The following is a 17,698-nucleotide window of genomic DNA, read 5'->3' as shown; positions in this document are numbered from 1 at the left end:
TATCAAGTCGTACACAATGTCGGAGCAGTACAGTCACTGAACACTGGTGTATTTCTGAGCCAGTTTCTCTTAGAAAGTCCTCCACGAAGGCATCCCTCCCTTTATTAAGATAACCCTAGTGGGCTTTGCCGTAATTAAATAAACCAAACCGTACACAATTTCGAGCATTTTTCAGAGAATAGTCGCAATCCTCATCTGATGTAATGTATTGTGAGGTGTCCAATCCTAAAGATGACAGAAAGTAATCATCTATTTCACTGTCGTCACTCTCGAGCATGTTTGTAAAAAAAAGCACCTACTACTACAAACAGTAAACAAAAACGGAAGACTCAGAATAAAAAAATAAGTTTTACTCAAACAAAAACACACAATAACTGGCAGGCTTTAATCGTCACTGTCGGACATATTCATAAAAGAAATATAGTCTACAGTAAACAAAAGTGAAAGATGCAGAATAAAAAGTATGTGTTACTCAAACAGAAAAACAAGCCTTATGTATACGCCTGCGGCAGGTAAAGTACCAATTAAAATGGATTGTGGAAAAAAGTAAATGATTTGATGTTCATATGCTATGTAACAATGATGCATCAAAAAAATTTATTTCTGATGTATACTTTTTAAATCTTTAGGGTATGTTATCTACAGAATTCGAATCCGCCGTGGTGGACGCAAGAAGCAAGTTCCCAAGGGTTGCACTTACGGGAAACCAAAAAATCATGGTGTTAATCAATTGAAGCCTGTAAGGAGCCATCAAGCTGTTGCTGAAGTAAGTTGCATGTTGACTTTGGTGCTTTTTTTGCCAACCAAAGTATAATTATGTAAAGCTTATATTTAGATATCTCTTGATTTAAAATGGAAGAGGACTATATTCTAAGAGAATACACTGATCTCATCATAAATATCATTCTCTTAAAAGTAAGCTACACATTTTTCTTTGAAATTAGTGCTGCTATCTAAACAATTTTGACATAACTTTACCTCAAGGGAGACTCACGATTTTCGACCGCTCTCCCGCCAACCCGATTTACAATATATTTTTCCCGACTTTTTCTTATTCTTAAAATTTCTCACGATTTTTATGGAACTTTGCTTAATACTTTTTTATATGAACAATAAAATGTGATTTTGGATGTCTGAAAGCAATTGAATTTTCTCTAGATTATATCTAAAACAAAACCTTATGAATTAGATAACTTCTGCTTTGTGAGTGAGAGCATGTACGTATCCAGAAACGTCATTCTCCAGTTCTCCAATGGGCATTGTGCTCCACTGCGTGTCATCTCGCATATGTTAACCAATGAGGACAAAGCATGCTGTTATTTGGATGTTCTTTAGTTAGTTCGGTCATTTTGTCTTGAGTACACGTGCCTTCGGAAAATAGTTTTAGAAATTATCATCTTTTCTTATAGTACTGCGAAAAAGGCGAAATACTCGTGTACGTTTCAAAAATTGTACACGGTTGACTTTCCTTCCATTATTTCCTCAAGGAAATGTAATAAATTTGCAATGTGTATCAACTGTCGTTGCAATTTTTCGATTTCGCATGGTGGAAGAGCGGATGTTCTCAAACATGTGCGTACACAAAAACACAAGGACAAAATGAGTTGTTTTGAGAAAAAAAACGAAAAATTTAATTTTATTGGGAAGGAAAGAACTATAAAGTTATTGATGCAGAATATCTGTTCTCTGCCTTTTTACTGGAGCATAACCTGTCACTGAATGCATCGGATCACGCTGCGACTTTATTTTAAAAAATGTTTCCCGATAGTGAAATCGCTAAGAAATACTCAAGTGCAAGAACCAAAACAGGTACAATTGTTAAAGAAATGGATTTGAAAAATAAATCCTCAGTTATTGATTGCATTAAAACAGCTGCGTTCTGCCTCTCTACGGATGGAAGCAATAATACCAAATCAAAACTGTATCCAATTAGTGTTTCTTTTTTTAATCCAGAGTCTTCAGAAAATGAGTGCAGTTTACTTTACAGTCCCCACTTTAGAAGGACATTTGACAGGCTTTATTATAGCACAGCTAATTATTAAAACTTTAAAAGAAAATGTAGTTCCTCTGGATAATTGCTTAGCACTTGGTGCCGATAATGCACCAGTAATGGTAGACTTAAAGACTGGTGTTGTAGGCATCTTAAGAAAGGCAAATTCAGATTTGCAGATTATGAGGTGCACCTGTCACCTCTTAAATTTAGCAGCTGAAAAAGGGCCAATAAATGTGAATGAACACATTGTTGTTATTTACTATATCTTGAAAGGAGTTCTAAAAGGAAGGAAAAATTGAAACATTTCCAACAGCTGCATAACAGCAGTTTACAATTAGAAAACTTGGATGAAGTTATAAAATCAGTTAAGATTGACACCCAGTGGAGTTTAATTGGAAAACTGAAAGATGCTGATGGAATTTTAAAATATAGTGAACTATCTAGAATTATGTTGGCCATCTTAACAGTTTCCCATATTAATGCACAGTGTGAGATGATTTTCAGTGTTGTTGCGATAACGAGGACTAAATTTAGATCTAAAATTAGTGATGACACATTAGAAAAACTTTTATTAGCAAAAGCAGGCTTACGTGGCAATTGCAGTGAACAAAATTATGAAGTTTCTTTCTTAAAGAAAGCAAAATTTGCTACTGTTTATAACATTTGTACAAAAACTGATGAAAGTTGTTTTTTGTTTTTCGTTTTCTTAAACGTTGCAAGTAATAGAAATGTTTTTTATGTGTAAGGTATTTTTGTGTTGCTTGCATTTAAGAATTAGTTACTATTTAAAGTTAATTCATTATTAAAAACTATATTTTCATCATTTAAAAAGTCTTTTTAACATTGTGGAAAATCTCCTGATTTTTGAGTGTCATAGGTTGGCAAGTATGTGAGTAAAAGTAAAAGCAAACTGTTCTTGATGTTTCTTTAAATTGAATTTCTAAATAATTTTACCTATGGGGTTGGTTTTCTTTATTACGTTTTGGTACAATTCTGATTTGAGGACCGTAAAAAATCGCCAAACTATTGTTGATGCCAATGCTGTCAAAAATAATTGTGGCATCCCTAATGCAAGTAAGAAAGTGTAATAGTAAATAACTATTTAAGGTTATTGTTTTAATTTAGATGAAAAGTTAATTTTATGTAATGCATTTTTTATTATTATAATTTATATAAAAAAGGCTTAAACATAACTGAATTGAAGCATGATAATGAGTACCTATTTCAGATTATTTTAATTTAGATGAAAGGTTAATTTCATATAATACAAATTTTTATTATTTTAATTTATAAAAAAAGGCAAGTTTTTTTGTACAAGCGTTTGTACATAAACTCGGACAAATGAGAATCAAAATGCTGTCGAGTGGTGGCCCAATGTCGTTTATTACACCATTTAGCACTGCCCCACAGCCTCTACTGTTTTTGTAAGACACCCACTTTCGGGGTCCACAAAGATGTGATTGACAGTAAAATTTTCAAAGCCGTCATCTTGCAGTTCATCGAACTTGTGTGATTTCCAGCAGTCAGTATAAATAATTCTTCTTTCTGCGATATTTTCCTTTATGTTGTTTAATAAGGTTTTCGCTGATCTATCTGGAACAGTGACTATAAAGCATTCATTCGATTCTCTGCATAATCCACCGAAAACCCATTGTGGCAGAAAAACACATCCAACGTTCTTCTTTTACTAAAAAGGCTTTCGTGTACTTCAATAATTTTGCCACATCCGCCGATTTTTCAACTTGGAGCGATTAAAGCTGCACACCTCACGCATGTAACTGTTGCAGTCTATAATTGTATTGTGGTTCGTCTTCAGCTGGAGTTCACAAAATTCAATAGATGTCATTTCCTGACACCAAAAATAGATGAACCTTACGTCTGTAAGAAAGGGAAATTTCGATCCTTCAAACCAATTTGTCTTCTTAATCCTTTCTTCTCATTGCAAAATTCTTTTCTGTACTGCCATTTCGGTACCGAGTTATCGCTAAAGCATAATTTCATCTCGTATTTGTTCAAACATTTTCTATCATGAATGATGCCTTTTCTTTGAAAAAATTTTATTGCAGGCTTTTCATCACTGGGCAATTCCCAAATTGTTAAATCCATAGCTTTATCAGAAAAGGAATTAAAAAAAATTAAACTAGTATATCAATGGAGACTTGCAAATATAGAACTATCTAAACTTACACAATTTGAAATCAGGACGTTCTCTAGATTTGATCCATTTTGACTACAATTTTTTTACAGTTCCCAAAATGGAATTGTACTGCATTTTGTGCCTTGATATAGTAGGTACATTTGCAATGGGAATGGCAAGTCTTGCCAGAAATAAAATTGGCCCGAACTTTAATATATAATTAATGAGAATGTAGTGAAATGTTACAGCATTTGATTCTTAATTCTTTTGTATTTTTTATTGTGCTAGTCATCTCTAATAGCACTGACTCATGCAGTAGCCTTACCTGTAATTTATATTGTTCGTTGGTGTCCTTAGAGGTATAACATTTTATATTTATCAATCTGGGAAATTTGTTACTAGTTTAACTCTTTGGCATCGAAATCGCCCGTAGCGCCCGTTCATTCAGGCAACGGCAAACCGCCCCAACGCCTCGTTTATTTTCTACCTAGTTCTTTCCCCTCCACGTTAGTGTATGGCTCATTGGTTTCGCGAGTTGTTAAAAGACATGTCAATCATTCTTTTGAAGCAAATTAAGGAGAAATACGGAAAGCTATTGACGTTCGCAGGTGCAATCCGGCCCTAAGGTGAAACTGCGCACAATGGATGAAACCGCAAAAGGGGGGAAGGAAAACTATTCCAAGACAAATTCGTAAACACGGGCGTTTTCGATGTTTGTTGAAAACAGATTTGGTCGTCTCTCGATGCGAAAGAGTTAATGGATGATAATATTGGACATGAAAACAATTGATTCACTTCTGCTTTAGATGACTGTACAGATAAGTGTGGTGAGAAGTAACTTTAGAAATGATGTATTTTCACATGAGGAAAATGATTTTTTTTCTTCCTTGGATGTCTGATAAAATTTCTCATGAAGCATATACAGTATAAAGTCTGTAATTCGGACATCCATTATCCGGACCTCAAAGCCACAGACTTACACGTGCGTGTTTAATGCGCATAAAGCGTTTACCCATGCACGCTTCCAATAGTGAAGAAAGTGACATAGAGACGAAATTGTTAATAATGGTTTCATATTTTTAATTCTATAATTTCTGCATGCCATCTTACCAGATTTAAATTGATGATCTATAGTCCGTATTACTGACTTTGTACTGTATAAAGTATTACAGTTAAGTCAAACTTAAAAACCTATTGCATAAAATTTTTCAGTTTTTTCCACACGGATTCAGGAAATTTAAAATTAAGCTATATGTGTGTTATTATTTTAGAGGTTAGCTTTCTTCATTTTGTGATAACCATATATATTAGTTTTCAAGAGCATGATTTCTATCTTAACCCCTTCGCACCGACTGTCATGTATACGTGCCAGCAACGAACACACTTACCAACCGGCCGACACGCAGGCGTGCCAGAGGATTGTTCCGTTCTCTACCGACTGTCACGTATTTGTGCCAGTACTTTGGAACGTTTTTCAAACTATAATTTCTACCGCAAGATGGCACTGTATGTCCATACGGTTTCAGATACATGTACATTAGACCTTCTACTCGAAATGAGAGAAGCATGAATGAGCGTGTTTTTGATTATATAAACAAGCGGGGAACTAAATGTTTCCAAATGGCGTGATTTATGACGTCTCTTTAAATCGCACTTTATTCGCACGTGGTAGTTGTTTATTGTAAGTAGAAGTTTTATATGTGCTAAAGCGTTGAGTATTTCAGTTTACAGTTCAGTTTTTAGAAAATAATTAGATCTTGTTAGGCGTGAATTCTTTCTGTTTTTACCATTTCAATTTCGAAGCGTCGAAAATGTTTAACAGAGCATGAAATAGCAGAAATGATGCAAAATATTTCAGATATTGATTCTGAAAGATTAACTGAAAGACATTTTCCAAAACTTTATTCAAAAGAGACTGATAAGAAAATGAGAAGACGATGCTTCGTTTGTTCACATTCCCGGAAAAATCCTCCAAAACGGCAAATGAGTTATTACGAGTTCAAGGAATGTAACATAGGACTGTGTGTAGATCCCTGTTTTCAAATTTTTCATACGAAAAGAGAATTTTAAGTAATATATTTAGTTTTCAGATGTATAATGTTAAAAGTCATAAAATGGTGAGTAATTAAAATAAAATGTAAAATATGCATTTAAACAAGAAATAAGGTAATTAAAGTATATATATAAAAATATCTATAAAGCATAAGCCGTTTAAATACTCTATAGAGCATTATTAAACAATGCGTTGATACTTCGGAGATTTCATGGATTTAGGCTTAGTAGCAAAAAAAGCCCCCGGCCCTGGAGAGATGCTCGCAGAAGACACTGCCGGCCTCCGCGATAAGCGTGCGTTTTCGCTACCCGGCTCGAAGGGGTTAAACTTCCTTTCACGCGGCGGAAGTCACTTCAAGAAAAGTTACTAGAGTGGGTGCGTGGGGATCACATACCCCAATATTTAAAATATGATAAAAAATAGTATTATTTATTATTATTATTATTTTGTTTGTTTGTTTGTTTGTTCTCGTGTATTATAAATACGTGAATAATAATTGGGTTTCAAAAAATTAATTTCTGAAATAATCTTAAAATTAAGATAAATGAAAATAATAAAAAAATAAACATCATGCCTCTAAGTTTCATCGCATCTCTAATACACCATGCTTATTTTATTTCTTCACACTTTGAACGAAATACATTCACGTTCTTCTGTCGTTTGGCGCAAGGACCAAAAATTTATTACATCCGTCATACTTAGTTGTTTCGAATTTCATGTATTTGGTTTAATTCTTTGTCGAAACTTCTGCTTTTGTTTTGCATGCAGTATGTCAATTTCTTGGAAAAGTATTAATCTCTGATCTTTGTTCAATACTTTTTTTCATTAATTGTAATGCTAAGTCCTTCAGAAACAGACTTCTGTTTCTGGTTGGTGGATTAGCATTTGAATGTAATATAATTCAAGCATTTATTATAGCAACATTCAGTGCAAGAAATAAAATTACCATTGGCTACCTCCTTGTTATTCTAGCAATTGAATATTTGCCTGACATTTCATCCCCCATATTCACTGCTCTTTAGTCATATTATTAAAACATATAATTCCTGACGTTTTATTTTCTCCAATAGTATGATCGTTATATAATGTTGAAAGCATAAGAACAGTTTTTCCTTTTTTAGGAACATCAGGAATTAATGTTTCATCTTTTTCGAAACCAAAACATTGTAGAAAATATTCTTAGTTTCATCTTCAGTTTCTGAAATGCAATCTTCATCGCTTTCAAATATTTCTAATAAATCTTACATGCATTGCATCTCCAGTTCATAGGGACTCATTCTTTTTACCATAATGCAGTTAGAAATTTTTAAGAATTTAATGTCAAGTACTTTAAAATCACTTGCGAGTAGAAATATTTACTGTTATACTCTAGAAATAAATTTCTGAACTAAATATTCAGTCAGAAAACTCTTACACGGACAGGCGTGTGGGGTGTGTCATACCCCAGTTCCAACAAAATACCGATAAATCTTTTTCTGAAACACACAGGCAAGGAGAAAGCGGTTCTGAAAGTCAACCACAACTAGAAACTCAGCTACTGAAAGCAGCACAGAATTTCAGTTTCACGAGTTAGGAATATTCCACTTTTATGTAGGGTTGGGGTATGATGCACCTCACGCGCTTTCCCGCAGGTTAAGATTCCTTCATTTAGATTTTTTTAAATCCTATCTAAAGTTAATATTTTTTATAGTAGATATTTTTTGTTTAATACTTTTGAATTGTGCTTAAGGTGTGGTACTCATTTTTTCTTATTGCTTTAATCATCATCATTTTTGCTTAAGAATAGAATTTTTTTAAAACTTTAAGGTAAAAATATATTAAAGAGCGAAAATTGATGGTACATGGAAACCTAGTTTGTGTAATTTTTTGACTTGTTTTATCTTGTGTAGTGGTGATTTTTGCAAGGCAAAGAATTGCGCTTTCCCTTGATTTTGTTCATGTACACATCGAACTATATTCACTTAAAAAGTCAAAGGAGCAGCCCACAAAAAATACATAGTCTCATGTCACTGCATTTTAAATCAAACAATGAAATACATAGTCTCATGTCACTGCATTTTAAATCAAACAATGAAATAACATAAAAAAGGAAATTCATCTTTGCACTACACAAAGTAATATCCACTTACCTTATTTGTGAATTAACATGTCTTCAGTCAAACAAAACTCCTTAACAACATCCAAAAACTTTCTAAAATTATCTGAACTAGAATCTGTATACTGGCGTCACCACATAAATTCACAAAATAAGAGTAAAAAATATCCGTACACCGTTATCGTCCGACCATATGCACTTCATTCCTACAAACAGGACACTTAAAAATTTGTTTACGCACCGTTCAAGTAATGCTCTTTTCCCTTTTCTTTCCAAATCATGCAGAAACTTAATCTTACCACATTCAGATATTTTACCATCTAAACCACAAAACAAGCGATATACTTCCTAGCCAACACACACCACAAGCTCTTACGAATTTACTGCAATCATGCAACTGATTATGTCATAACAGGGGTTCCATAACATTCAACTACTGAGGCTACTGTAAATGAAACAACTTCGTGATATTATAAGGGGTACTCTGCCCTCTACTCTAACCAATTTTTAATAAAGGCAGCAAGCACCTTGTCATTATAAATTAGGAAAATTATTAAAGGATTTGTACATCTTGCTTCATGAATGACTGATTTTCTATGTAATCTGGTAAGGTTTATGAACAATAATATTTGAGTTTTTATTATTATTTTATTCACCATGTAATACTAATATTAATGAAAAAAACTTTTTTTCAAACTTGTCATCCAAATTTCATTTTACCAGAAGTTAAAACAGATCAGTGTATACATATCGACGTTTCCAAACTGTGTCATGTCGCCTTAGAATAGTGCATATGAACTACAATGGTGCTGCAGAATATTCTTGTATTTTGATAGGGATTGTATTTAATCCACATGATTTTAGAATCAATGCATGTATTGTTACTGGGGTGTGAAAGAACATATATAAAGAACTGTAAAAGTCATTGTTTTTAAAAATACCCTTGAAGGGAAATACTTAAAAATGTACAGGGATTTGAGGCTTTTTAAGAGCCAGAGCTTCATATGAAGTTTAATTCTGTAAAATGAAAACTTATTGAGATGCAATATGCTATAAAGACCCAATTTTTTTTGGCATTTCATTAAAAAATGAATAGTCCATGTGTGGCATAATACTTTTAATGAAAAGCAAGTAATGGAGGAATATTCAATGGGGAATTTCCATGTAATGGCAAAGTACCAAACTATGTTTTCTTATAGAGGTTGGAATAGCTGTGTAACTAGATAGGCCCCTGTTCAGATTTTGAGCATCATTAGAAATTTCTAATGTACAGGAAACACTGATGTATAATACTCATGCACTGTGTAGTTGCCAATTATTAATAGGAAGATGATATTAAATGATAAAAAAGTGATTTTCTTCCTTGGATATCTGATGCTTATAGATTTTAGCACAATAAGTCCTCTAGTGTAAAAAAGACACATTTAGAATAAGTACTGTAATAGTATTGTATGGTATCTTCTAATAACCTTTCAAAACCATCATAAAAGATCTAAAAGTGACATGATATGAAGAAAAATAATTTTGCTTGGTCTATTAATATGTATAATGTTATGCAAAATTACTGCAAGTTGATATGTAACAAAATTTAGTAAATTATACCCCCCAAATGAATATATGAAAGCTAATTGCAGAAAAGGTCTAACAAATGAAGTATTGCAAAAAAATATTGTGTGTGATGATAATATTTTATTAATGAGGTAAAATATGATTTTGCTTCTTCCTTGGATGTCTGATGCACATAAAATTTCTCTGAATTAAGGGTTATGCAAAGTAAATGACTTCCCAATGAAATGTTTTCCCAGATTTTTTATATGAAGTTAACTTTAGACAGAATGGAGTGCTGCAAAAAAATAACGTGTGTGCAATGATGACAATGTTTTGTTAATGAAGTAAAACATGATTCTTTTTCTTCCTTGGATGTCTGATGCACACAAAATTTCTTTGAATTATGAAGTATGTGGAGTAAATGACCTCCCAGTGAAGTGTTTTCCCATATTTCGGGTAGGAAAGTTAATTTTAGAAAAAATGAAGTCCTGTAAATGCAAAGAAATCACATGTGTGTAATGATTGATGACAATATTTTGTAATGAAGAATTTTAAAAAAATATTTTTTTCTTCCTTGGATGTCTGATGCACATAAAATTTCTTTAAATTAAGAATAAGTGATTTATTTGTTGAGAATTTGACACGTTGTCCAATTTATGGATGTTAATTATGCAAAATTTGTGCAATGTAATGAAAATTCAGAAATTGTTTGAAGTTTATAACTATAACAGTTTTTGGTAGTTTTTATTTTATTTTTGTATTTGCATTATGCTGCTGATGCTTTGTCATACATACAGAAACATTTTCCATTTAACTTTATGACAAATCATACAGAATGTTTATTGCAAAATGTTATTGAGGCATACAAATAAACACTAAAGACTCGTCTACACGTAGCGATTTCCTCGGCCAACAATATCTGAGATAGCTCGCCTGTCCACATGGAACGATTTTTCTCATTAGTACAGGAATTCACTCGGCAAATCGCTGTCAGAGGAAGTGTTCCCACCCTCTACAGTGTCACGCTGTCTACGATTTGTAATCAAAGCTTACAGTGTTGTCAAATAGTCAAAATAATTTATGATTATAAATTTCATTTTCTTCCAGTCCTATTTGTGCACTTAAATCTTGAAATAATAAAATAACCATGTTTCAGAAAAAATGAGTAACTACCGTGCTTTAAATCAAAACCTTTATTAATGAATAAATGGCCAATAATGTCATAAAAATCAAAATGGTATGAGTAAAAAGTAGTAAAAAAGGAATAAAGGTTACTACATTACAAAGCAACAGTGTAGTTTCAATGCAAAAATTTCACATAAGAAATATCATAAAGGTGCAAAGTCATAAGTAGTATATTTATTGAACATTTAATAACTAAAACAGTCTGAAAACTATGATCATATCACTATCAGTTAATCAGCTAATAAAATTTAGCAATATTGTATTACATTGTACTGTAATTTGTTTTTGCAAAACTGAGTTTGTGACTTCTTTTGAGCTGGTACGTAACTACTAAAGTTATCACCAGTGGATCTAAATCACGTGCCAACGGCCATTCGAAGAATAAAAAGAAAGGCATTAAAATTCAGTAAACACCACACCCGTAGGCGAAAAATAAAAAGTTATTTTTAAGGCATCAGTTCAAATTTAGTGATGGAGAAACAAAATTAAAACGTCCTTGCAGGCGCAGAAAGTCCAAAATTAAGGTTGGGGATCAAACCCACGGTTTTGATGTACGGAGAAAACCTGCTCTGCTCTTTACCACTGGGCTCATCTATTGCCCATGGCATGGCATCATTAATAGTTTTTGGAACTTTTCTTGGGGGAGTTAAAATAATTTTCACCCTGAATAGAAAATATTTGAATATATAAAGTAATGGGGAAGACAAAGCTTACCAAAATAAGAGAATCCCTTAATTTTTTATTTTTAAAATTTACATTACTCGTGTCCCACAACACATTTTCCCTATAGAAATGTATTGGTTTAAACATTTGAGTTTCGCTCCAACGAAATGCAGCCATGTTTATTATTCCAAATGAGGAAAAAAGCACATGATCACTCAAAGCAATCTTATTGGCTTGAGACTCCGAGTTTATCATATGCTAGTGAGCAATGAACACTAGTTCTGAAATCACGGTAGAGAACATGACTGATTTTTGCCACATGCGCAGATCCTTAAAATTGCTGCTCTACGAGAAAGTTGTCCAAGAAAATCGCTTCTTGTAGACGGCCTTAGCTCCATGTTGGTTCTGTGAGGTATTAAGTTTAAAATTTTATTGCATAAGCATTAATGGTATGTTTACAATATATATTACATTATGTAGCATACTGCTACTTCAGAAATGAGGAAGGTAAAAGTAGAGAACACTAAATCAGCAGCAGCAGTTCTTTGTTGTACCTGATACTGTTCTAAAACATCTCAAGCAGATTATCTATAGGTGTTCGACTTCAGAATGTGAAAGTGAAAAAAGATCTTGCACATGTACAAAAATATTTGAATATATAAAGTAATGGGGAAGACAAAGCTTACCAAAATAAGAGAATCCCTTAATTTTTTATTTTTAAAATTTACATTACTCGTGTCCCACAACACATTTTCCCTATAGAAATGTATTGGTTTAAACATTTGAGTTTCGCTCCAACGAAATGCAGCCATGTTTATTATTCCAAATGAGGAAAAAAGCACATGATCACTCAAAGCAATCTTATTGGCTTGAGACTCCGAGTTTATCATATGCTAGTGAGCAATGAACACTAGTTCTGAAATCACGGTAGAGAACATGACTGATTTTTGCCACATGCGCAGATCCTTAAAATTGCTGCTCTACGAGAAAGTTGTCCAAGAAAATCGCTTCTTGTAGACGGCCTTAGCTCCATGTTGGTTCTGTGAGGTATTAAGTTTAAAATTTTATTGCATAAGCATTAATGGTATGTTTACAATATATATTACATTATGTAGCATACTGCTACTTCAGAAATGAGGAAGGTAAAAGTAGAGAACACTAAATCAGCAGCAGCAGTTCTTTGTTGTACCTGATACTGTTCTAAAACATCTCAAGCAGATTATCTATAGGTGTTCGACTTCAGAATGTGAAAGTGAAAAAAGATCTTGCACATGTACAAAAATATTATGGTCACTGCACGAAATTAATATGAGAAAATTATGACTGCATATATGTTCTATGAGACCGGATTGTAATTTATCTCCGAATAGTCGTGTTTCGGCATTAGCCTACTATTCTATTTTTATTTATCACATTTGGTGTTCTGAGTTATGATATTTTATATGTGTGTGATTTTTGAAAAATTTTAGCTATATGTGTAAAAAAATGGAATTTGTATATATATATATATATATATATATATATAGCAAAGATGCCAATATACTAGTAACAAATTAGCTTTCATTTTGAAACTATAAATTATGAGCATTATAGTTTATTTTGCATCAATTTAGAATGTGTAGATTTTTTCATTCTATCTTTCAGGCTATACTTGATTTGCCACTTCATGTTTAAAAGTTAATGTTTGCTGCAAAGGGTCCACCGTTGTGGCCCGCTTGTTTTAATTGTCTAGTATGACATCTGTGATCAGTAATTTTGAAAACTGGCACAAATTTATGACACTGGTCTGTGGATTAAAAAAAAAATTTCATAGCGTCATCATAAACTGATAAAGAAATTGTCACATAGTTTTGATGCCAGACTCAAGTTAGAAAGTCAAAGCGTAACATATTTTAAGTTGATTATGAGCCTCTTATGCCAGCTTGGTTTACTAATAAATATTTTAAGTATAAAGAACCATATTTTTTTAATTGTGCACAAGACGTTATAAAAATTTTCACATTGATGTATTCCCCTTCTTGAAATCATGTAACGGTAGATTATTAGTGAGTGAATTAAAAATTTAATATTTTGCATGTGTTGAGAATGATTAGATTTTAAATCATTGCTCTCTAATTGTGAATACGCATCTAACAAATAGATGTCATGAAATATCCATTTTTAAAAAAAAATTATTTGGGGATTTGTATCATTCTTACAGCTACATATATGTCAAGCATTTATAGTTCGCATTAAATATCAATCCTATTTTTCATTAATCCATGGGATTTGATGCAATATTTACCATGTTAGAATTAGTTCATGATTTAACAAAATGCTTACAAAAATATTGCACAAATACATTGTTTAGTAGAAACAATTACATTTTGAGCTATTTCTATTTTTCCTTTGTACTGGTGGTAAGAACAATTCCCTCCCCCCCCAGGTGGAAAGACAGTTGAATGGAACAGACAGGTAAAATTCTGCACTTGTGTCATGTTTTGAATGCTTAGTTTATTGAACAGTGTTGGCTGTGCCACTTTTCTCCATTAGCTGAGATAAACCGTACAGCTGTTTAGAGTCGCACGGGTAAGGCTGAAATTGTTTTTATATCATTAAATATGAATATTCTTATACTTTTAATTACATGGTGATTTTAGCAGTATTTGATTGCTTCGATACCAAGAAATATTTTTTTCAATTTTTTTTTTATCTTCAAGTTAGTTCCCTTAACACATTAGCTGCTAGAGTGGTTATACAAAACTTAGAAGCATATGAATATGGGTTGTGCATGATTGGCTATTTATTAGAACATGCCACCATACCACCGTGTGATTGACAGAAACTGTTGAGGTATAGTCTAAACATGTTAATGCCATTAATCTATTCTGTGTTTAGGATTCTTGTGTTAAGGATATTTGAGGTTTTGGTGATTTTCCACAAAATTTTGATCATGCTGATTTTGAGAGAAGAAATTTTAGTGTATGGAAACAGTGTTATCAAGCTTTTGCTGAACTGAATATTACACTTATTGTTGAGTAAATTAGCTGTTCTGTTTATATCTAAAAGAAAGTGGTTTGAACAGTGCATTGTATAAATCTAAATGACTGATTAAATGAAATTTTATTTAAATATTACTTGAACTGGATTTTTCATGTTTGCTTTTCTTCCCACCTATATATTTGTGGAAGAAGATTTTTGTATTGTTTCCTTTATGTAAAAACATTGTATAATCTTTATATGTGTGTGTAATACTGTAATTTCTTATTATAGGAAAGAGTTGGCAGAAGATGCAAGGCTTTGCGTGTTTTAAATTCATATTGGGTGGCCCAGGATTCCACATACAAGTTTTATGAAGTGATTTTGATAGATCCTGCTCATAATGCAATTCGCAATGATCCGAAGGTTAATTGGATTTGTGACGCTGTACATAAACATCGTGAGTTGAGAGGATTGACTTCGGCTGGGAGGAAATCTCGTGGTCTTGGAAAAGGTCATAAATATAGTAAAACTATTGGTGGATCACGCCGTGCTTGCTGGAAGAGAAGGAATACACTTCAGCTTCGACGTAAACGTTAAATGCTGTGTATTCCTTGAAATAAAATTTTGACTTATTAGAGTTGTTTTGCTTTTTTATATATAAAACTTCTTAGAAAGAACTTTTTCACCCAAGATTGCAATATTTATCTGAAAATACTTTTAATAAGAGTTTAATATTAGTTCGGATCAGCTGCGCGGGATGTTCCTTCTATAATCCAGGGGTCACGAGTTTTGACCAAAAAAGATTTGTAACTTTAATTTGCCCCCCAAAAAATAAGCATGTTATATTTGGATACTATAGATTTTAAAGTTGATCTGGCATATCATTAGCTTTTATACCTAATTTTTGTATTCACAATTTTTTCTTCCAATTTGCTCTCTGACAACATTTAATACCTACTGACCTTGTCCCAATGCGTTCTGCCAGGGCCACTGGTTGAATTCTCCTCTATGCATCTCTATCTGCAAAATCTTGAAGGGAATAATCCATAAATGATAAATACTTTCTTTACACAAACAGGTTACAGAATATTTACATAAAGAAAAGTGTTTAAATGTGGCACGACGCAGCGTGCGACTTCTCCGTTCCGAGTTCTCGCGCAATCCCTAAGGGAGAGTTCATAGTTCGAGATGACGTCACTCAGCCATCGGATCTCAGCAAGAGTTGAGTTGCAACACCCTCCGGCGCGGAAGGACAATTGCTGTAATTGTCCTTATTACATTCCAGCTCCACTGGATATAATAGTTGCACTGGTCTTTTAATCGTATGGCCATTTAACAAGTGGACAGCATACGCTTACACCTTGCCATCTCTTCCAGGAAAGATTTCCATTATGATGCCCATTTTCCACATCAGCCTTGGAATTGTATCTTCATGCACTAATACAATAGTTCCTCTCTTCAAACAGGTTCCTGTTTTTGCCAGTTTGGAATGATGAGCAGATTTAAAATTCATCAAATAATCCTGCCTCCATTTTCGCCAGATTTTTTCTACCAGTATCTGTTGATATCTAAATCGATGTGTAAGACTCCTTTGTTGAAGTTAATTTAGAGCTTCCTTGCTGCATTGACAGTAACCGTCTTCTTATTAAGAAGTGACGAGTTGTCTAAGATTCTGGCTCTCCTACATCCGAGTATGTAAATGTTAAAGGACTGGAGTTCAATATAGCTTCCGCTTCTGTTATGACTGTCTCTAATTCCCTGAATGTCAAGGATGATTTGACTAGGATTCTCTTCAGAACAGCTTTCAGAGACTGAACGATACGCTCCCAAAAGCCTCCCCACCGTGCCGCCCTCTCAACTATAAATTTCCATTTGGTTCCTTGCTTAGAGAACTCGTCTTGAACTTTATTGCTTTTCATCACCTCGTTCAGTAGCTCTAATTCTTTTTCGCTCTTTTAAAGGTTTTGCCGTTATCGGTATACACTATTTGGCACAAACCTCTTCTTGCTATGAACCGTCTAAATGCAAGCAAAAGTTTTTCTGTGGAAAGTTCAGCTGTAAGTTCTAAATGCACGGCTCTAGTTACAGCACAGGTAAACAGTAAAACGTATGTCTTAGATAATTCTCTTCCACTTTTGACGTACAGTGGACCCGCGTAATCTATCCCGGAATTTTCAAATGGAAAGGCTTCTCAGCATCTGTCTGGTGGGAGAGGTGCCATATCTTGCATGACAGGTTTAGTTCGAAATATTTTGCAATTTCTAAGGGAGAGTTCATAGTTTGAGATGACGTCAATCAGCCATCGGATCTCAGCAAGAGTTGAGTTGCAACATGCAGCAACACAACCATGAAAACCAAGCAGATGTACTTCCTTATAGATTGCATTCATCGAAACAACACTTTCTGATTGTGGTTCTTTAGAATTTCTTCAGATAGCGCCCGTCAATCTCTGTCTTCTAGAGCGGTAAAGTCGCTGAACTCTGGTAGTTCAGTCTGAGGTTCGAATCCCATGAACGGGCTGGCTGCATGGCCGTTTTCGTGGTTTTCCCCATGTGTAACGTGTATACAAGCCAGTTTCCGTTAGAAAGTCCTCCACGAAGGCGTCCCTCTCCTTAGGCAGATAGCCCTAGTGTGCTTTGCCCATAATTAAATGCACCAACACCTGTCTTCTAGTTTCGTGGGTCTTCCAACTTGCGCCACATTCCGACAATTGTCGCTCCCATATCACTTTTTGAATGACACAGGCCACTGTGGATTTTGGGTAATTCATCCCGCCAGATATGCCCCTTAAGGGTCGGCCATTTCTGTGATAGCTGAGGATTACACCTTTCTTGAAATCATGTAACTCTGCACTTCGTGGCATCTTGCATGATGCTAATGCCAATGTTGTTAATTACATGATATTTAATGGCGAAGGGCGTAACATGTATCCCAGAACCGCATATATTGGCATTTGCATACGTGTCCAAATACTTATTGGTAGATAGTGTATAGAGAGTTAAAAGAATTTCTATTTTACTTCTTCTATTAGCCTATCCATATTTTGGTTTTAAACTTCTCAAT

General features: G+C 33.7%; 1 protein-coding gene across 1 annotated transcript in view; it reads left to right on the top strand.

Moving 5' to 3' along the window:
• Positions 1–15,272, top strand: part of RpL15 (ribosomal protein L15) — a 34,787-nt gene extending 19,515 nt beyond the window's left edge. The window contains exons 3-4 of the mRNA XM_085821183.1: positions 630–766; positions 14,927–15,272. Coding sequence (XP_085677309.1) covers positions 630–766; positions 14,927–15,232 — 443 coding nt within the window. The 3' untranslated portion in view covers positions 15,233–15,272. The remainder of the gene's footprint in view (positions 1–629; positions 767–14,926) is intronic.
• Positions 15,273–17,698: the final 2,426 nt, after the last annotated feature.

Source organism: Stegodyphus dumicola, chromosome 1 (assembly GCF_044657685.1).
Source record: "Stegodyphus dumicola isolate Sdum_Otavi_A_Nest chromosome 1, ASM4465768v1".
Classification (NCBI taxonomy): Eukaryota; Metazoa; Arthropoda; class Arachnida; order Araneae; family Eresidae; genus Stegodyphus; species Stegodyphus dumicola.
Note: the sequence above shows the minus strand (reverse complement) of the source record. Positions and strands in the feature narration are given on the sequence as shown.